This window comes from Falco biarmicus, chromosome 8, assembly GCF_023638135.1.
Source record: "Falco biarmicus isolate bFalBia1 chromosome 8, bFalBia1.pri, whole genome shotgun sequence".
NCBI lineage: Eukaryota > Metazoa > Chordata > Aves > Falconiformes > Falconidae > Falco > Falco biarmicus.
In genome coordinates this window covers 10,223,663-10,245,728 of record NC_079295.1, presented here as the reverse complement: position 1 = coordinate 10,245,728, position 22,066 = coordinate 10,223,663, and the positions used below count along the sequence as shown (strand labels likewise).

The 22,066-nt window shown below is 45.1% G+C and overlaps 2 protein-coding genes across 3 annotated transcripts in view; both read left to right on the top strand.

The window, feature by feature from the left end:
• SPAG16 (sperm associated antigen 16) overlaps positions 1–2,791 on the top strand; it is a 413,195-nt gene extending 410,404 nt beyond the window's left edge. Inside the window, exon 17 of the mRNA XM_056349058.1 lies at positions 2,616–2,791. Within this exon, the coding sequence (XP_056205033.1) occupies positions 2,616–2,791 (176 nt within the window). The remainder of the gene's footprint in view (positions 1–2,615) is intronic.
• A 976-nt stretch (positions 2,792–3,767) lies between these two features.
• VWC2L (von Willebrand factor C domain containing 2 like) overlaps positions 3,768–22,066 on the top strand; it is a 55,222-nt gene continuing 36,923 nt past the window's right edge. For both annotated transcript variants that reach the window (XM_056350167.1, XM_056350168.1), the window contains exons 1-2: positions 3,768–4,084; positions 6,210–6,676. In XM_056350167.1, coding sequence (XP_056206142.1) covers positions 6,266–6,676 — 411 coding nt within the window. In that variant the 5' untranslated portion in view covers positions 3,768–4,084; positions 6,210–6,265. The remainder of the gene's footprint in view (positions 4,085–6,209; positions 6,677–22,066) is intronic.

The window sequence follows — 22,066 nt, the reverse complement described above, 5'->3', positions numbered from 1 at the left end:
AGTTTGGTCAAAGGTATGAAGAATAATTTATCTCCAGGCTTTTATCTTCCTCTGAGTGTTGTATCAAAATGCCTTTGTTAGTGCGCAAGTAAGTATCCTTCATTAAAAAAGAGCTTTGTATGACAATTATGTAGTAGTTTTCCTTTGCTTTCCTAATTGGAGAACATTTTGAAAGAGCAATAAAACACAATTTGTTCCCTCTTTCCAAAACAAAACATCTCTTTTTGGAAGGAAGGAGGGAGTAAATTTACATTATAAAGAGCAAATTGTTATGAGCGTGTAGATCAGTGTTGACATAACGGGTGACGGAAATGAGATGTTCTCATTTTGTGCGTTCCCCTCCCCTTTCATTCCCCTTCGCACACATTTGCCTGTGCATCCTGCTGCTACCAAGCGAGGAAGTGACTGCAGTCATAGTCCAACGATAGTAACACATCATAACTCAGCTAATAAAAATTCATATGAAATGAATCATTCTTCACCAGGGCTGTCTTATACACCTAAAGCCTTTCCCCAGCGAGTACTAGCGGTGAAGGCACGTGCAGTTTACTACTGCACCTCCTAGCTAGTTGTTTTTTATTGCCCCTCTCTATTTTCCTATTGGTTTTGTCATTTCCCAGTACTGTCGGAATATCAGCATGGACTGCCCAGATGAGAGTGCTCTTGTTTTGCTTCAAGTATAGGACTTACCTAGCGAAGATTTTAGAAAAAGGTAGCACTGGGGTCTGTACCTGCCCCACTGGCAACCCAGGGGAGTGAATTAGACACTGAAGCTGTCATCTTAGTTATCAGTCCCTTACTTTCTAGAAGTGAACTGCAGTTGTCCAAATCTTTCCTCCTTCCTGGCCCCCTCTGTTTGTAACAAGTGGGTTCATTACTGGTTTTGAGAAGCTCAAAGTGACATTAACCCCCTGCCCAGCTGTTGCGGTGTCAGGGCTTCAGGCAAATTGGCATTTGTTTGGCTCCTAGAGAAGTCATCCCAGCGATTGCCTGGAGAGTCTGGCTGCAAGTGAAATCCATATGCAATGCTTCTGTCAGCAAAGGCTTGCTGGAAGAGAGTTTATAATAAATATTCACATCTGCTGCTTTGGACACTCTAATCCATTCTACAGATCTTTGCTGTGTCAGGCTTTGTTCTAGATGAAGAAGCCGGGTAGTTATAAAGGTTTGCAAATAGGGCATATTTATCATGGTTAACTCTACTTTCCAGTTCCCTTTCTTGCACAAATAACCATGACCATGCTAAGTGTATCTTGTGATTAAATATTCTCAATGCATTTATAAGATGTTTTAGACTATGTGCTTCCTTTGATAAATGGAGAAAATGGCAGTTGTTTACTTCCCGGGCTGTCAAATGAGGCCATCAGATCTCGATGAGCAGAGCAGAGACCATCATTGTTATGAATTAGTTTGAATGGAGGGATGATATATTCACTGGATAAATGATACATCACACAGGCACACCCCAGGCCCTATGGCTTGCACATTATTAAAATTGGGACAGATTCCTCCATACTAACTTCTGCTGGGCAGTATGTACCCATTGGCTGCTTGGTGAATAATCTGCATGACTAAAACCAGTAAAATACCTCCTGTTTTTTGTAATCTTCCCAAAAATCATGACCTCAGTGCCAGGTTGACTTTGTCAGTGGCAGTATTAGTTGTTCCTCTCTTGGTTGTGTCTTTGCTTTCAGCGAGAAAATCCTGATAACGTCAAAAGAGCTGTAATCATTTGGAGGGTATATTGGACTTGCTCCTAATAGGAAAACATGTTTGACCAAGATCATGATGGGCAGTACAATGAACCCTGTTGTTGGGAGGACCACATCGACTTTGAAATGAATGTATTGATCTTTTTTGGTTTTTAATATGTGAAACTCAATTATCATAGTTAATTTCTAAAAGGAAAGACTTTTTATGTTGTGGCTGCACAAGTAAAAGGTGCTTCAAACATATCACTTACCAGCTGTTATCTGCTTGTATTTAAGCAGGAAGATAATAAACTTATAAACACATTCTGCTTCCTTGAAAATGATGAAAACTGAGTCCATTTGGTTTGTAAATAAACACATGGAAACTGGGAACTCCTTGGAACCTTTTTTAGGTTTTATTTTTTTGACTGTTAGACCCAATTCTATGCTAACAATTTCATTATCATTGTTTTTTTCCATAAGGATATAAGGGAGCAAGGCACTCAGTTCAGTGAGATGCCTGACCTCCTTGAAACTCCGTTGAAAACCTGTCTCTTCATTTCTTACAGAGCTGTACAAGAAAAGCAGCGTTAAAAGCATGGTCTGACGCTGATACCTCCTGGTATCAGAAGAGCATCTAATTCTCCACTGCTCAGTCTGCATGTCAGAATCCAGCCCTGAATAATTGTATCCAAATAGAAGTAAAACAGCAGTGCTTCTAATGAGTAGCATGCCGGGGTTTCCAGATTTGCTTAATCACTTCAAAATCCAATCTCATTATTATTGATCTGTCCAACTTTCTGTTAACATATCTCAAAACCCAGGAGTATGCACGTATGTCTTTAAAGCGACAATCTCCAAACTTCCAGCGCCGCTCTCTCGCTTTGCCTTTGCAAACCTTGATAACTCTCCTCTGAATTTCAGGTCGTGTCGTGGCTCTGGCAAGCAGTGACGGATCTGTCAAGGTTCTGCAACTTGAGTGTGGGCAGCTCTCCAGCCTGCGGGGCCACGGCGGCGAGGTGCGCAGCATCACCTTCCATCACAGGGCAGAGCAGCTGCTTTCGGGGGGTGCCGATGGAACGGTGTGCCTCTGGAGCTGAGGACCACCACACCGCTTAACGTAACCTTAATCTCGAGGCGTTACGGGAAAGAACGGTTTGATAGCGTAGCAGCTAGGGCTTTAGTGAAGTGTTTTCACAGTTAATGTTTGCGGTGGGAATAATCGCCCCAAAGGATACGTCTGTGTTTCATCCAAATAAAATCCCCAATTTCTCTCTCTTTCTGTTGACGCGGGGTTTGCGAACATCAAGAATCTCTCTTTTGGTGGGTTCTGGAGAAATAGCTTTACAATGACGCCTAATGACAGAGCAGACGAATTGCAAGGAGATTGATTTTGAATGTAACGCAGCCCGAGACAGGCGAGCTGGGCGCCCCTTCGCCAGTGCCCGCCCGGGGGAAGATGTGAAGTTGTAATAACGCAGGAGCGGGGGGTCTGTCCCCGCCGCCCACGCTCCGCCGCCGCCAGGGCAGCAGGAGAGCCGCAGCCGGGCAGCGCGGCGCTGAGCGCAGCCGCGGGGACCTGCGGGCCGGGACGCGCCACGGCGGCGGAGAGGGGCCGCCCCGCGCAACCCCCGCGCAACCTCCGCGCAACCCCCCGGGCAGGGCGCGCCGCTCCGCGCCATGGCGCGCCCGCGCTGCGGCCCGCGGGCCTGAGCGCGCCGCCGCTCCAGTCTTTCCCCCACCTCCCCTTCACCACCCCCATCCAAAAAAAAAAAAAAAAAATAATCACAGGGAGCGCGGAGCGGCGCGGCGCGGGCATGGCCGGCCCCCGGGCCGGGGAGTCCCCGCAGGGCAGCGGGGCCCGCCGCTGGGGCTGCCCGCCCGCCGCCCGCGGGGCTCCGCCGCCCTCCCCCTCCCGTCTGCCTCCAGCCGAACCAGCCCCCTCTCCCCCCTCCCCGCCGTGGCAAATCTGGAATCGCAAGCGATCCGCTGGGCATAGGGAGGGGATATAGATGGGTTTTTTCTCGCCCCCCTCCCCCCCGCCCAACCCCCCCCCCCCCCCCCCCCGCTCAAGACCTGAGGAAATCCAGCCCAAGTTCGCCGCGATGACTGTGCTGCTGGCATCGGGGTGTCTCCGCGGCATCCCTGCCTCTGGACCGCGCCGCTGCTCGCCCTGAATCCGCACCGCCGGGTTAAAGCTTAATTCTCATGTTGTGGTTGCTGGGCTGCTGCCGCTTTCCCGTGTTTTGCGATGGGAGGTGGAGGAAAAAGGATTGTCCGTGAGTCAACACTGAAAATGTGATTAGGAGGAACTGCTTTCACTAATCTGTTTCTAACCTTTTAGTCCATGTTGGCCTGTGACCCCTTTCAGCTTTCAGATCGAGCCTGATTAGGTAAGTGTAAATTATTCACTTGGGGTGAGGGAAGGTGGATGGGTATGTTTTGCACAGAGACTTACCTACGCTCCTGGCCTCTCTCGTGATGAGAAATGATGAGAAAGTTCAGCTGTAAACTAATTCTGAGCTGAACAGCATTTGTTTACTTGTTGAAATCTGTCCGTGCAAGACGTCTGCAGTCTGTCTGATTTCCAGGATTGCCGCTGAGCTGAGCGCTTGTGAGTTGCTGTGGGACGTCTCGGATGCTCTAGCAAAATATAGTGGTCTTATTTATGATCTTTGGAGAACTTTTTTTTTAATCATTTGGAGAGCTGCCTCATCAAACGTCAACAAATTCTCTCTGTAATTTCACATTTCCTCAGACATTAATTACTTCATTTGCTTCTGCTCCCCGCCCCCCCCCTCCCCCCCATGCCCACCAACCTGCAATGTTGCAACCTACCTGTAGCATTTAGGTGGGCAAGATTCTCTGCTCTGTAGACACATAAAGCAGCCGTATCTGCGTGAGTCACTTGATTTCCAAACATGTTACAATAGATACCGCTGATAGTAGTAACAGGGTGCATAGTCCTTGTGATGGAAACGTAGCTAGTGCTTCAATTAAGAAGGTATCTTTTGAATTTGATAAAGCTTGTGTAATATCCGGTGTCTCCCTCTGTTGTGGCTTTGGAAAAACTGCTTTGTCAACAGGATCCCTTAGCTGCTTCTGTAGGATTAAAGCTTTCTCTCCTCCTGCGGTTGCTTTTTTTGCTTCAGTTAAGGGAGAATTAATTGCTGAACATCTGCAGTCCACCAAAAATCCCGATACATAAAAAATATCTCCCGGAGGGGTGGAGGGGGGGGTACGTGTTTGCCTGTGTGTGTAGGTTAACGCATGTTTGTATATACTGTGTGTATCTGTGCGCGCACACTGTGGGAACAGAGGAAGAGAAGGAATGACACAGACAGCCAAACAGTCCGGTTTTGGTTCGTGGCAGCCACTACCTCCATCGTTTCTCAATCCCCATAATGCTTATATTTCCGCTCATTTAAAAGTTTCCTGTAATACTTTGCCCAGTCCTCTTAGGAGAGGTCAGAAACCATTTTGCTGCTGGGGTTGCACCGGCTGTCGGCTGTGCAGGCAGGACGGTGTGTCGGTGCCGGTGACGGCACCACGGGCAGCCAATAGCGCACCCAAGGCACACGCACGGAGCCTTCGCCCGGAGCTGGCTCTCGCAGGGGCGGCCGTGCAAAGCTCCTCTCCCTCGCTGGGTCAGTCCTGGGCTCGACCACTTGAGCACAGCTCTCCGAAGGTCGGGCCGTGCTGCATCGCTCCCAAAGTTTTAGAAAGGCTCCGGCTTAATCAGAGAAACACGTAACAGCGGCTCCATGCATTACAGAGGCGTTTAACATCCTGCTCTGTGCATTTCTTTCTGGGAATTACTGAAATGCTGAATAATGGAGAAGGTGAATTGCATCTTTGCTTCTGTTGGGATTTTATGTACCTGCTGCAAGCTGGGCTGTGTTGGTAGTCCAGGTAGTCCCTCTTCCTCTTCAGAAAGGCTGTATATAAAATTCTGTTATTCCACCTCTTGCAGACCAAGTATAGCCCAGCACCATCTTTCACATTGGATGCAGATCTACCTACAGATTATGCTTATCTCGTTTTTCAACTCAGGTTTCCTGCCCCAGTTCAATGAAGTGGGCTGTGCACCAAACGTAGCATGGACAGACAGTGGTCCCAGCAGGTGGTTAAGGTGATGCTTACACTTGGGCTCAAATCCCTCTGAGCTGCTCATCACCATGTGATTTTAGGCAGCTGGTTTAATTTCTGGTGCATCAGAAAACTCAACTGCAGGAATAAGGAAAGTAAAAATTAGATTATTCTGTGAGCCGCTATTTCTATAAAGATATTTTGTGAGCGTATGCCTACAGGCATGTGTGTCTAATTTATGTATTTCACATGCTGTATTCTCTTTAGCAATAATTGAGAAGAGGCTTAATTCAAATGAAACAGTGATAGTTATCTGTGCAGTGTGAAAGCACTGATTTATTCTTGGGTGCTGGTTGAAACTGTGGCCTTTATAAGTCAATATTCCTTAGAATTTTGAGTTTGTTCTCACTTAAAAATATTTGTTTTCAGACCACAACACTGGTCTCCCTATGGAAGCAGCTGTTTCTATCTGGCAGTGAGATCCCATGGAGAAGCTGAGGAAGGGGATGGCTCTACATATCCATGAAGTCTGGATACTTCTGTTTGTAATCCCTGCTTTGGTAACTCCAGCTGCCATCAATCATGAAGACTACCCTGCCGATGAAGGGGACCAGACCTCCAGTAATGACAATCTGATCTTTGATGACTACCGAGGGAAGGGCTGTGTGGATGACAGTGGCTTTGTGTACAAACTGGGAGAACGTTTTTTCCCGGGACATTCCAACTGTCCCTGTGTCTGTACTGAGGATGGACCTGTTTGTGATCAACCAGAATGCCCTAAAATCCACCCAAAGTGTACAAAAGTGGAACACAATGGATGCTGTCCAGAATGCAAAGAAGTAAAAAACTTTTGTGAATATCATGGGAAAAATTACAAAATCTTGGAGGAGTTTAAGGTATGAAACCTTTTCTTCAGTATTTAATATTAGTATCCTGTAGGAATTGTATTTCTCTTGGGGACTCTCAAAGGCACTCTGTATTTGCTTACTGCTATTAATTGATGCTGAAGCTGAAGTCCTTTTCCAGCTGTGATGCAGGTCTGGCTGATGTAAAAGCTGCCACCCCACCCCTTATGTGCACTTGCTGAGGGCCAGTGGTTGTTCAAAAGCCCCTGTGTGAAATGCCAGCCCTCTGAATCTGCTACTCCAGACAGCCTCCTCCTCTGCTCATAACATGCATCAGGTTGGATACCAATGGTGTCTGTAAAAATGGTGGTAAACCAATACTGAGTGCTTTTTAAGAACCTCTTTTCCAATCTGGATAGCAAAAATTATGGTATGGGACTGAGAATTGTTACTCATAACTGTGTGAGAATGCAAGTAAGTAGATTGCAAGCTATATTTAATATTTTCATTTCAACTGTGATGAGGCTGTCTAGAGTGGCAGCAGATGAATTCCTAGGCAGATGATCATCTCGAGTAATGAGAAGTATGGGGTTTAATTGTAATGTTTGAGTTTCTATTAGGAATGTTGTAAAGAAATCCTTCTGGGATAGATCTTAAAATAAGACCAGATTTTCAAAAACCATTACCCTTTACACAACCTGCATCTCTCATTCTAATGAGTTTGATGTTTTCAATTCTACTAAGGAAAATAGCATTTCACAATGAAGAGCAGGGTCTGTAAAGGCAATAGGTATATGTGAATTTATTCTCCCAGGTCACATGGCTTTAAGATTCTTACGTATGTAATTAACGACAGCCTATAACTCTTCATGGCTGTATGCCTGATCTCATTATAAACTTGCCAATTTTTTTTCTTTTCTGACAATGCAAATACTTCCATATAGGTCTGTGTACTTCACAAGTTCTCAGTAACATAGACCATAATTTCCTTTCTCCCAGATACTGTCATTTTCCGACAAGGTAGGTTTTAGGGTGTTTTTTTCTGTCATGTATGTTTATGTTCATCTTTTTCTGCCCATCTATAACTGCAGTCACTCACTATGGGCAAGACAGTTTGATGACATAGACATGAGTCAAAACAAATATACGAGGAACATCACCTTGAAGGCCATCCTGATCAACCTGTTCTCTGCTTTGCTGAGGAATGAGAAGATGCTGATCTTGTGAACTGCTTAAAGAACAGTTTCTTCTAGGAAGGCCTGCTCCAGCTTCATCCCACAATCATGCTTCAGTGGCCCCATTTTGACTACTGTGTTGTCACGTGGTGAAGTGTCCCACCTGGTTGTAGTTCTGACACATGGTCAGGTTTCCTATGGGAGGGTTATAAGGACTCTTTTTGGAGAGATTTCAGTGGAAGAATAGTGAGATGCATCTCATTAAAGCATCTTTTGCATGTGAATGAAGTACAAAAAATACTAATCATTTTTCCCAAACAAAATAATTGCACCCTGATAACCGATTAAAGGGTAGAGAAACAGAATTTAGGGGAGAAAGGCTGTGAGAGAAAGTTAAAGCAATCTGGTTCGTTGTTTGCTGTGTTCAAAACCTGTAGGGTGTTGTGTGGAAAGCAAAGTTCCAGCATCCTCTGAGGAACACAAAGTAGATGGTGGCACACCATTCTCGCAGATGATAATCTTCAATCCAGGACTAATGGGATATCCTTCAGATTTGATTTAGTTAACAGCTGAGCTTTTGACTTGGATGTGTGTTTTGCTGAGAGCTCGATACCTTGTGGAGTAGGGCAGAAACCAATTTTTTGGAAATCTGTGTGTTTACCTAGAATAAATAGTGAAATTCTTTTGTTCCCCTAAGTAGTGGAATAGATTCAGACCATGGAGGATTACAGTGTGCTTCCAGGGGTGTTTTAAGGGGAAAAAAGGAGCCCCTGTGAACTATGACTTTATGAATGCCATAGGAAAGACAGCACTTCAAGAATTAGGAAACTGGTGCTCTGAAGCGAAATCTTGACTTCGTCAAAACATCCAAGCATTCTGCTGTTTGCTTCCAACAGAACAAGGATTTTACCTGCTGTCTCCACAGAAGAGATGCTGAGCAGTTCGTAGGTTTTACAGGCTCTGTGCTCTGCTCCTCCCTCGTCCTGTTGAATTTATAAGGTCTGCAAACTTGATCTCAAGTCCATTCCACACACGCTGAAGTCAAAGAGGAGAGGCTTTTTCCAGTCATTCTGACTCAAACCCAGACTGCTTTCAGTGGAATTGGAGGCACTGTTTTATGTGGGCTCATAACCCTTTCACCCACTTGATTTACTTTTGCTAATATGTAGGTTCCAAATCATCATCCATACTAGTGCTTGTCACTGCTTGGTTACAGCTGAAATTAGCCTCCGTTTAAAAATCTTGTGCAAGTGTGTGTCCGTGTGTATGCGTGCCAGGACTGACTCATCTTGTAGAAATTCCAACTGTCTGATCTTTCCCAAATTAGGATATTTTTTTTTTCCTCTAGGAGATTTATTTTCTCTAGGATATCAGAATTATTGAGAGGTTTCCATTTGGGGGGAGGGGGATTTTCCTGTCTTGTTTCTAGATTTCTGTTTAGGTTTGGGGAGAGAAATCCAAATGTGATTCAATCTTTTTTTTTTTTTTTCCTTACTACTGATAGTAATTGTGACTTTCTCAGGGTAAAGGAGTAGTTCTAAAGGCCCATTTCTTGAATATTTAGCTTTCTCCTGGTGAACTGATCTTGTACCTCTGATTTTTTTTTTTTGACTCATAACAATCGTAAGTGCAAAATATAAACATGACAACAAGTCATCTAGCTTAGACAGCTGTCCAAATGTTTATGCATGTGCCCCTAAGTCGTTAACACGTACAAATGAAATGCTGAACTGAAGTTCAATTGTAGATCTAAAACCATTAGTAGTTTTTCTTGTATTCTTTTGTAAAACATTGTGTCCCTGACAGATGGTTTAGTGACCTGGTATAGCATCTTCATAGCTCTGTTACAGGTCCTGGGAGATCTTTGTGGGTGTTGGGCCCCAGCTGCCCATACGGAGCCTGCCTCATCCCCTTGATTTGTCTGGAACTTAGCCCCAACTTTGACTGAGGCTGTGGTTCCACCTGGAAACCCCCGCAGAAAAGGTTAGCGTGGTCTCTCAAACATGAATCAAGATCTGACTCAAATATGTCTAATACATAGATTGCTGCCCAGCATTCAGAATTTTGATTCCCATGGAGCAGTATGCAGGAGAAAGGGGAGGTCTGGTGTTTTTTACTGGGATCCACCTATCTCTTTCCCATCTCATTTTCCACTTCTCTCATTGTCAGCCTCAAATCTGGTTTCTCAGGTCTCCTCCGGTCCCTCTCAGAGGCGAACGCTGGGTGACGGGCAGCTGCGGTGGCTGCAGGGGAGGTGTGAAGGATGCTGCAAGTCTCAGGCAGTATCTCTGTTTTCTCCAGAGATCTGACAGGGACGCTGAGGGTCACTTAGCAGCTTGCTTTTTCTCCCACACACCAGCCGTGTTTTGATTTCAGTCCTGGAGGTTAAGGTCTGACTCACAAGCACTCCGTACTCACCTGTGCTAGCAGAGATCTTTCAGTGAGTTTGTTAACCCTCCCCTTTCTTCCCAGAGAGAGAAAGCAAGCAAATAACAACTCAGAGAGTGGTCTCAGTTGTTGTAAGTACGCACGGTTGTATTTTAAATGAATGTTCACAGACAGCAGCTTATGTAAACTTAAGGAGACAGTGTTCTGCCAGTGTGATGGATGTTCATTGGCAGCTTACGCAGAAATTGTGCAAATGTCAGTGAGACAACAGTTCTCCTAAGTGCTGATTAGTTTTTACTCTCCTGCATAACTTACTGACAGAAAAGTACACATCTACCCACATTTGAGAAATGCAGTTTACGGTGTGGTTAAGGCCTATTTGTAGCCACAGTTAGGAGTCATTTGAAGATGGTTACGTTGTCAGTTTGAAAAGTCTGTAATCACTTCTGAACTTCCTAGATCTCTCACCACCCAATATGGGCACATCCAGAATAATCTTCTATGGACCTATATGAATATGTAGCAAAATACTGGGAAACCAGTGTTCAGTTCACAAGAGATTGTCAGGCTGACATCTTGAAACATTCTCTTCATTCTAGACCCGATGGGCAGGAACTGCTCTCTGCGCCTGTACAAGAGTGAGTCGTGGTGACGTGGGCTTTGGTAGCATAGTGCCATCCTTCTTGGCCTTCTCATCACAGCTTGGCCTTCCTGGTAATATCCGGGTCGGAAGAGCAGCTTCAACTTGCATTGGAAACAGCTCTGAACATAAAGGACATTTGTTGGGTGCTCTTCAGTGGCTGCCCTGCTTTCTGCCAAGCATGGAGCTACAGTTTCCTCCAGCTGTTGGCTCTGCCAGTGTTTAACCTCTGCTGCTGCCTTTCATCTGGCTGCCCTTCCCGATGACTTCTCCCCATCCTTGTCCTCTCCCCTTCCACCTTCACTGCGCCCAAACCTATCCTCACTCAAAAAGTCCCCAGAAGATGCCTAAGTGTTTGTCCCTTGCATCAAGCACAAGTGTTGACGGATGGGAGAACAAGTATTGCCCCTGGGCAGGCCCCCACACTCTATTAAAAAAAAAATAAATAATATCAAAACAAAACAACAGGAAAGGGAAAATTTTAGCTTCATTATAGGGCAAAATTTCCACTGACTTGAAAAAGAGCCAGGATTTCACTGCTGGAGTTCTGCTTTATTTTTCTTTCCCGTGTTTCCTGCCACTGTATCTTAAGTTCATTGCTCTGTTTAGTCCGCAAATCTTCTGTAATCCTTCAGCTAGGGCTTCTGTATCTCACTGACTTTATGTCTTCTTGAGCGGCACTTTGCACAGTAGGGATCACAGCTCTAACAGGGATCTTCGGGATACAATCAGAATCCAAAATAAATGAAGGACTGTATAAGCATAGCATTATCATATACTAATGCTCAGCTCGTTATGGAAACCTTTACTTCAGAATAGTGGCACCACCTTCTCCTTTGTTAATGCTCTTTAAAAATGTTTTATTAATGCAATTATCTCAATATAACTTAACAAAATAAGGCCTCTCATCAAAAGACGTTAGCACATGCAAGAGTGTATTCTGCTGCTATCACAGCATCGCTCTGTCCCTGAAATGCAGTGTGTCCATTCTGCCACTGGAGGAAAGCAGGCAATGAAACCAAAAAAGTGATTCCCCACCCCCAGAACCGTGCCAGAAATAGAAATTAAATGGTGCAAACTACAGACAGCCTTGCTCTGACCACTGGTTACCCAGCCTGGGAGTGCAACCTTATCAAATATGAATGAAACACTTGGGATGTTCCCAGAGCATTACTGATGGGGTGATGCTGTTTTAGGTGGAAAACAGGAGTTTGTTGTAGCCCTGGGCTGAAAGGGAAGGGGAGGGGGAGGGGTGTGCAACTGTCCGGTGCCTGGGGTGGTGCAGTGGGCTGCTTTGAGAGTCCCTCAGCCCTGCCAACGTGTGTTGGACTGTCCGGCTGCAGGTTTGGATGTGGATGCTGTGGTCTGTATCAGTGTGGGAGATACTACACCTTAAATCTGTGGAGCTTTGTTAGGCCACTGGAAAAACAAGCGAGGAGGAAAGGAAGGTTCTTCACTGAATTTTCTCCACTACTATGTGAGCGTTCAGTTTCCTGGTGAACCTCGAAAAGTACTTAAATTGTGGCAAGCTAATCATTGCAAAAACTAACATTATTAACATCTTTTTTTGGTATTATACAAAACCAGTGATCCAAATCACTAGCAGTTTTTGGATCTTTGCTCATGAATTCCAAGAAACTGATCACTAACCCAAGCCAGCATGGGGCCCTGATTTTAATATTGGCATTTTTCTCTCCAAGATGTGTACAGCAGGGTTTTTTTCTACTATGAGTCAAACAAATGGGACTTTTTTTTTTTTTTATCTTCTTGTGTGTTCTGCAATTTCACGTACGGCTAGAAAATCATAATACAAAAGAAATTTCAATAACATGCCTGTGCTTTAATAAAAGGAGCCATGAACAATGCCAGCTCTGAAGATAGCATACCGCCAATGAAATCAGACAGGGGAAACAGAACATCAGTCAGATGGAAAAGTATGATTTATTATCTCCCTCCTGGCAAAATTACAGTGACAATGTCTATGCAAAGGAATCTGAAATTACTAACTTACTGTATTTCTGTCATAATTTGTATCAAGAAAACACACTAAAATAGATAGGCATGTCACATACTGATCTATAGTGATACCTGTTTTTAAAGTTGTATTATGTACTTAGCTACCAATTCTATAGCATATAGATTACATTATGCACAAGTATATTATTACAGTAGGTGAAAGAAGATGGGCTGTATTAAAATTTGGCTACAAAACCCCATGCTATTGTTTTCCCCAGATCACAGTAATACACGGAGGCCCCAAAAGCTCAGAGCTCAGTGGTGCTGCCTGCACTGCACACGTATTCTCTCACAGCTCCCCATTGCAATAGCTGAGACCCAAAACTTGAGCATCAGCATGATTCAAAATCACCAGGAATTAAGCACAAGCCCCCATGTTTTATTCACAGTGCAGCGGTGCAGTAGCACAGTGCAGAATTTGGCCTGTACGTGCAAGCCCAAGGGGTTGGTATTTTTCCAGTAAAGATGACACAGGAATTAACATGTGCCCAACATTTGTACCACCAAAGCTGCTGCTGGGCTTTCAGTTATTCTTTCTAGGAAATAGCCCATCGGCTCTACTTGCTTCCAGACCTGTCCCTTGCTGTCCAGAGAGCTACTGAAAGAGAGGAGATACCTCTGCGCAGCAGGGGAGGAGGCCCTGGTACTTCCTCCCCCCTCCATTGCCACTGGAGCCATGCTGTTAAGAAAATGGGATGTGTAGTACCTGCAAATGTAACCAGCTCCTTCCTGGAGTGGTAAAATCAAGTCTGAGGCTTTATTACCGTGCCAGACAATGCTCAGTGGGGCCAAGGAGAAAGTGCTCATCCCTTGGGTCTCCCAAGCTGTATCCATCTCTGTCACCCAAGAGTTTTCTGTAGGGCTGGTGAGCATGAGATCCTTAGGTCATCGGCTTGTGAAGAAGGGTGGCATCCATAGAAATGCTGACAGATCATTGGCGAGAAGTTTTTTAGAAAACTGTTTCCCACCAGAGTGAGAAGAACTGCAGGTGTGTGTTTGTTGCTACTGGAATGTGCTTTATGGAGAATTGCATTCATTAAAAATAATGCTCAATTAGCTAATTATCCTAGTTATTGTTTTAAGGACTATAATTGGATAAGTCATGTAGTGACAACACTCGGTCTAGCTGCAAAATAAAAATACATGTAGCATTAGGCTTCCTTACTCTTTACTCCGTGGCACAGTTCAGAGGTAATTCTTTGGGAATTATAATGAAATCAGTATGCTTGGAGGAGCATTAGGGGTTGAAGCAGCTTCTCAAAGCAGGGAATCTCTCAGTCTGTTAACTGCGGTCACCCTAGGCTTTCTGACTGGGGGTTAACGCAATGTGCTCCCTGTGTTAGCAGACCCCAGTGTATTCTCTCATCAAGATAACCTCATCAAACATGTTTTCATTTCACATCCTTCCCAGTTGTGCTCAGAACCAAATGTGTAACACCCCAAGGGACAGAAACCTCCCAGACCTTGCTGGCTTCTCTCCTGAGGGTTTAAGAAGTGGCAACTGGATACAAGGGGCAGACAGGACAGGAGAATGTGGAAAATGCCTTCTCCATAGTGCCAGCTAGTAAAGAGCTGCTTTACTCTGTGGGGCAGGTGGGACAGTTTCTCCACTGCTGTGAACTGCTGCAGCCCCATGGTTCACAGGTGGCCCATTGACATGTTACACTGGTGTAAAGTTCGATACCAATTAGCTACTCCTCTGTGGAGTTTGCATGATGCTGACCTGAGATAAGGTTGCCCAAAGGAGCTCCCATGAAGCCTAATCCACCTTGCCAGCTGCAAGGAAGTAAAAAGTTAGGCTAGGCTATCAAATATGTGCATATAGTGAAGAATGAGAGAGAAAAAGCAACCAGGAACAAGTTGGTATTTGCTATGATGTGGCAGCCCCTCTCCCACCTCTCAGCGTGCAATAAGAACAGGATGGGTGTCAAAGCGCAGGAGCAAAGGAAGCTAAAACTGCAGCAAACCCAGGCAGACACGTGATGGTAACCCACTGGTACAACCACAGCTGGCCGCTTGGCAGGACCGGGCTTTAAAGCAGGGCCTGGAGACAGCAAAGGAGAAGGGGCTGTACGTGTAGATGTAGTTTTGGGTGCTCAGCACCCTTCAGCTCCTGTACCCTTAGCAATGTAAAGGAAAGAAGCATGTCAGTTCCTAACCGCTCCTTGGACATAGGCTTGGTTCAGCCAACATGTCTTTCCTTGGGGGGCGGAAAAGGCAGTATAGCAGCAGAGCGTGTTCGTGGGGATCAGTAACGAGCTTTTGTCTCCAGCTCCGATGCCAGAGGGAATCCTGAGCTCATCAGAGGTGAGCAAGAGCAAAGCATTCAGGAAGGAGCTGCTCCTTCAGGGGGAGGGAGGGAGGATATTGGTGTGCCTTTGGGACACAGGAGCTCCCGCTGCAGTACAGGGGAGGATGGGAGCAGTTTCCCTTAAGGTACAGGAGGTTCAAAACTGTGTGAAACGCTGAAGGCTGAGGGTGGTACAGCACTGAAACCTGCAGTGTGGGGCCTACAGCAAGAGGAGTTCACACCTGCCCTTGACTGCTGCAACCCAGTCCGAGTCACCTGCCAGGGTGGTTATTTCCAGCTGCCTGAGCTGCGTGGGGACACAGCTTGTCTTCAGACAAAGCAGACTGATGCCAGAGATTGCATTCAGGTCAGCTAAACAGCCGTCATCTGGGCATCTTGTGAGTAAAAGTGTCACAGGGCCAAATCCATCACGGGTGTAAATCTACCTGGCCTGTACCGTGGCTGTGGAAAGTGCAGCTCATGACCCAGACCGAAAACTGAAGGAGAAGGAATAGGACCGAGATCCAAATCTGCCTCCCAGTGATGGCTGGTTATGCTTTACCTACCTCCTTAATGCAGATTAAGTATTTTAAGTATACGGTACGCAGAGCTGATCTCACGACCCTCTACCACCTTGCAGCATGAAGAAGAAAACAGCAGATTCAGGTACAGAGAAAACACATATGAAAGGGATCACCTTTCTGACCAGGTCCTTGGTTCCTTTCTCCCTGCCCAGACGGCTTTCTCCTAGATGAGGCTCCTTCACTGCAAGAGCAGGCAGCGAGGGAATGGAGAGCAGGGAAGTGCCAGCTGGGCTCGCTTTCCCTATTGATATTAAAAGGAGCTTAACAAATGTGAAGCGCACACAAACATTTTGTCTGTGCCTGAACGGGGCTGTGCATCGCACAGTGGAGTCACAGTCCCATCTGTCTTATCTGTAACCTTTAAAAGGAGTCCTGTTCCCTGTGTCCTGGGCATGTCTGAACTGAAAAACTACTGTAATAGAGTCATAAAAATTATCACCAAAGTAATGGAGAACTCTGGTCCCCTCAGCCCCAGGGTAGGTGAGGTGCAACTATTGTAAGGAATAAAATGAGACATATATCAAAACAGAGAATGTTCCTATGAAAGAAGTGCAAAGTCATGTTGTTATGGAAAGCTCCACTGCTGCTCTCGGGAGAGAAAAGCAACCACGAGACTGCAGATACACAGCTCCTGTGGAAAAAGGGCCAGGGCTCAGCTCAAGGTTGTCTCTCTCTCATCAGCTAATGGAGGAGTCACTCTCCAGATCCAGAAGTGGTTCCAGGAGCCATTTAAACCCATCAGGTTGTGTGGCACATAGCAAATATATGAGTACAAAGCTCCTAATGCCGTCACAATGCTGAATCATGAGATGTGTGTCCAGGTGAGGCACATCTTCTGTGCTTTTCTCCCTCATCTGGCTTTACTGATCTGTAGTAGCTCCCCAGGAATTTTTACAGAAGGATGGCAAGGATAATGTTTCCAGGTATGGACAGGCATGATCTAGGGCAGAGGGGAGAAGTATGCATGACCTGGGGGGATTACAGCACCTTTATGCCTTTCCATCTCCAGAATTCAAGCCTGGTCACCAGCCTGCTGGAAAGACTCTTGTAGCTGTGAATAGACAAGCAGCAGTTAGGGGTAACTGAAATCAAGCTTTGGTTGGAGAACTGCAGCATCTGTAGGCTAAGAAAATAGGCAAGTCATCTTCAGCCTCCTTGTGATGGAGTTGCTTTGGATATAGAATGGAGTCACCGTTTACAGAAAATGTTTTCAGCAATGTATTTGTGTCTCTCCTGTCTTTTCCATTGAGTGAGAAATCTGTCATTTCATTTCAGTCTTACATTAGTAACGTTTGCATCCGTGTTGGGGGCTCCCTTAGAAGTACAGGATCTCAGCATCCGCTTCTGCTGCTTCTTGGAAGCCAGCTCCTTGTTTTAGCCAACCTGCAGTATGGTGCAAACATTTTTCAATTTTTGGATGGCGCAGTTCATTTGTATTGCTAGTGCTCCATATAAGTGCGATACGGCTCCAGTTTTTCACTGCAAATAAATTATCTAATGACTTAGTAGTTTTTTCCTGTTGCAAAATCATTTGCAACCTGATGGTGTTTTCAGTGATTGTACTCATCTATAATCACTCACCAGATTGTTTATTTGAGCAACTTTCCACCTATGGAAAATCCAAGTCGTTATGGTTTCTGTAGTATAATTGGTATTGTGTCTCAACCAGCTGGATGGAGGTGTTTTGTTTTTTTTTTAAATAAGTGACAAAAATGAGTGAAATTTTTGCCCCATGCAAGTTCGTGTATTGGCTCACATGCACGCACACACAAAAAAGAGCCATTTTCCAAACTTTTAACAATTTAGATGGTTGTTTATGTGCTGCTAATAGTAAAGGCAAAGTGAGCAGCCCAGAAGAGAAATGGGCTGATTTCAGTCTCGCCTTCAGGTGGGACTCGCTAGCTACCTGTTCTCTGCAGTTTGGCACCTGCAAAATTTCTCAGTTGAAAGCTTTCTTGAACTATCCTGCAATCTCCTGCTAATCTGCCTGAGATCACAGGCAATTTCAATAACAATGAAAATGATTCTAATTTCGACTCTGGGAGTATCTTTGATGAATGCTATCCCAGTTTCTTTTTTATTCATCTCCCTTGGTTTATGACTTCCCACCTCAGCCGTAATGCGGAAACTGTTTTTGCCTCCGATTTTATTCATCAGGTCCTTTTTAACTTTCTTCCCTTTCTTGCTTCCTGCCAATAAATTCACCACCTGAAACTGTAGCTACAAAAATCATTTCCATCAGAATTGCCATTGTCCTTAGTGTCATTAAAAGTTACAGCTACTCTTAAGATGTAAGTGCCCAATTTGACAGACTTCACTTTACATCGCTCTGTTTTGCCTGCTGTTTTATCTGCATAGAGCAGGATGCTATCAGTCGAGCCCGTCTGAGGGGGGAGGCTGAATGTGATTATCTGTATGAGCGCTGGCACACAGTCTCTTGAAAACTAAGAGAAGGAGAGATTGGCAGCAGTGATGGTTTTCAGCTTCCTTTCCCTTACAGTCCAGCACTCGCGGGGGATGTGACACATCCAGTCCTTCCTGGGGACATGTAGGCAGGAGGTGCATGTGGATACAGCTAGTGGATCCCCGTCTAAGGCAGGGTGCTGACAGATGTGTGTGGAAGTACCAACTTAGATCCATTGCTTTCAAAACCACCTTGACAACAGTAGAAATGGAGATGACGGCATCTTCTTCTTTTTAAGGGCTTTGTACTTCTCTTTCTAACATGTTCTCAAAGGGGGAGAAAGCATTGCAACTCCATATTCAGTAGAACTACCATGAAAAGCATTTTCCCCCTTCGCAATACAACCTGGAAAAGGTATATATTTATGCACCATTTCCTTTTTGGTGTTTGAAGGAGGTGGAAGCTAACATGCCTGATGAAAGTTTGCAGTGATATCAAAAGTCCTGGCATCTGCTCAGCATTTGCTCTGGTATGATGGATCCTTGGGTTTCCATGGGGCTCAGAAAGCGAGCCCGCTGGCTTAATTTCCTGTTGATACACCACTTCAAATTCCAGTCAACCACGTTCATTTCTCCAGTCATTCTGCCAATTTTGTAAATACACCTGTTTGACAGTGAAAAGCATCACAAGCCTCAAGAGCAGGTCTGTTCAATTCAGTGGTAATACTTACATTGTCTTCTACTAACATGAACAGCCTCTGCATGATGATCAGTACATGTCTACTGTAACATTAGGTGGTTGTAAACACTTACATGAAGCTTTTCTATTTCCCTCCTCAAATGTCAAGTATTTATGATATAATAGTTGTAACGTTTGTATTGCTCTGTGGTTGTTTGCTGGTAGCTGTATATAATTGATGAAGGGCCATTGTGCAATAGTCAAACAACATGAGGACATGGTCCTTATGTGACCACTTCATAGAATCATAGAGTTATAGAATCATAGAATCATTTAGGTTGGAAAAAACCTTTGAGATCATCAAGTCCAACTGTTAACCCAGCACTGCCAAGTCCATCACTAAACCATGTCTCTAAGCACCACAGCTACATGTTTTTTAAGCACCTCCGGGGATGGTGATTCTACCACCTCCCTGGGCAGCCTGGTCCAGTGCTTGACACCCTTTCTGTGAAGAAATGTTTCCTAATACCCAATCTAAACCTCCCCTGGCACAACTTGAGGCTGTTTTCTCTTGTTCTGTCACTTGTTACCTGGGAGAAGAGACCGACCCCCACCTGCCTACAACCTCCTTGCAGGTGGTTGTAGAGAGCAGTAAGGTCCCCCCTGAGCCTCCTTTACTCCAGGCTAAACACCCGCAGTTCCCTCAGCGGCTGCTCATCAGACTTGTGCTCCAGACCCTTCCCCAGCTCCATTGCCCGTCTCTGGACACGCTCCGGCATCTCAGTGTCCCTCTTGAAGCAAGGGGCCCACAACTGAACACAGCATTCAAGGTGCAGCCTCACCGGTGCCAAGTATAGGAAAATGAGATTAAGTCTTTGATCTTCAAGTATGGGATTCTTATACAAGTACCCTCATCAAACTTTGCTGGAGAATATAGGAAGGAGGGGGAAGAGAGCAGCCCAATAAATCCTGGTAACTGCATCTCGGAGAGTACGACTAGAGGGCAGCTGCAAGAATTTGCAGTAGCTTTGAGCAGCCTGTATGCTAGCTCCAGCAAAGATGCAAACCTTTCACGAGGCTGAAAACTCGGGTACGAAGAAAGTACTGCACGGTTCAAAGTCTTTTCTTGAAAAAGTGAGGAGATGTTCAAAGTCTCAGGAAATGGCTGGGCTAAACACGCCTAGAGGAGATCAGGAGCTGGCAACTAAACTCATAAAGAGGGAAGTCTCAAGGAGTAACAGGTCTGTGTGTAGTGTTTTAATGACGTAAGGTCCTCTGGCTCTGGAAATACATAGGTGCTAGATAACGCTGCTCTTTCTCAGAAGGCTGCTTGGAAAATGAGCACCATTTTCCCAGCTCCTGGAGGAGTATAAGCCTCAAACCTCAAGTCTGGGTGAAACCAGCTGGATTGATTAATCACAGCTGATCACAGGAGACTGCAGCTTTAAAACTTGGTCTGAGATACCTCTTATGAGCTGGGTGACAGCCCACATGTAGGACTGAAATGAGTGCACTTGGAAACCACAGTTAGCCTGGTGAATGTGACAGCAGACCAAAACCCGAGAAAAATTGCTTCTGATTGACAGAACAAACAGGTAAAGAAAAAGTATCAATCAGATGTCATCCTCAAGAGTTTTTCATTTGTCTTAGGTAAATCACTCCCTTTCCACCTCTCTAGAGAGTTTATGTGGAAGCAGCTGAGAGTGATTGACAAGCAGGCGTGTAGGCAGAGAAATCTTTATTGGAGGCAGAAAGAGGAGGGCTGCAGTATAATGTTTCATATACACATGCTCCCTCCATTCACTCAAGGAGAATACTTATTACTCAGTAACAAGCTTTTGCAGGGCAATCTGCATGTTGTAGAAGTGTCTTTCACGTGTTTGGGGCAGCAGAGAGGTGGCTTAGGGTGCTGCAGTTGTGGACAAGCCACGAGCTAAGGGTGAAATACGGCTGAGGTTTGGTAAGTAGTTGGGACGAGAGAATTTCTATGACTAAATGAAATAGATACAGTAAAGCTCAGGTCTTGCAGAAGCTTCTTGCAATATCTTGCCTAAAAGCTTGAAGTTTTGTGTATTGGTTATTTGTGTGATTGTATTAGCTGCCATGGTCTAAGGAAGTTGTTGATTCAGACCTCTTCAGCTACAGAAAAGCATAAAAGAGTAGATTTAGACACAGAGTTTTGAATTCATTTTCTTTTCTCCAGCTCTCCCTTAAGTTTGGGAAGAATTATTATTTTAGATTCTTTTCCTGAATAACTGTTTGAGCATGCAGTCTCCTGATCACCAGTCCTTCTGGGTGACTTGAAGGCCTGCTGGAGCCCTCAAGTGTAGACCTCTCAGAGGCATGAAATTTCTGTGGTTTTATGAAACCTAGTAGCTGACTAAAGAAGGACCACGTGGTGCCCAGTGCCGTCAGAGTGGGGGAGCCCCTTATCGCTGTGAGGAGTAGTTGGATGATGTTATCAGTCAACATGTGCTGACATTTGCTTCCAAAAAGAGAGTGAAATTGGTGGGGAGCTGGTGTGTATGAGAATGAAGATTAGGAGATACGGTATCCACGTCTCGTTTGGCTTCCTGATCTCCCCTGCTCAGGGTGTATCTTGTTTTTCATTCTGTTTCCTTTGCTGCCTTTTTTGTTTGTTTGTTTATATCATCCATCAAGTTTATCATTATGTGCTCATGCACATAAAATCTTTATTAGCCATGCGTATTCTCTGTTCGTGGTTTTAATTTTCCTTCCTTCTTTCTTTGTTAACAAACTGTGCTGATTGCAGATGTTTCCCATTTGACAGCACCTGAGACTAAGGTTTTCCATCCACACAACCGAATGAGTGCTGGCTCCTTCCTCTGGCTGCCCAGCTGTGCAGGATGGGGCCATCCCCTGGCAGAAGCAGGGAAGGAACCTGCCCTTCCAGCCAAACCTGGGGTCGCATTCCTCTTTGAGATCAACAGAACAGAAGAGAAATAGAAGTCAGGCTGTGATCTTAGATGTGGTTATAAACAGGAGTGTTCAGGGTCCACATCCTTGTGCTTCTGTGGTCTCTTTGAAGTGACTGGCCAAAGGAGAGGTGAATCAGGGTCAACGCTAAGACTGAGAAGGTCCCTTATGCTCTATGTCCCACTTCACCTGCTCTCAAAAGCCCTTGAATGGTTGGTTAGAAGTTGGCCACGTCTGCTTCCCATCAACTTGGCTTGACTTGTTTCCTATATTGACAACATCAAGGAATGTATTTCCTCACTAGTTCTGAGGGTTAGTGCTCTCATGCC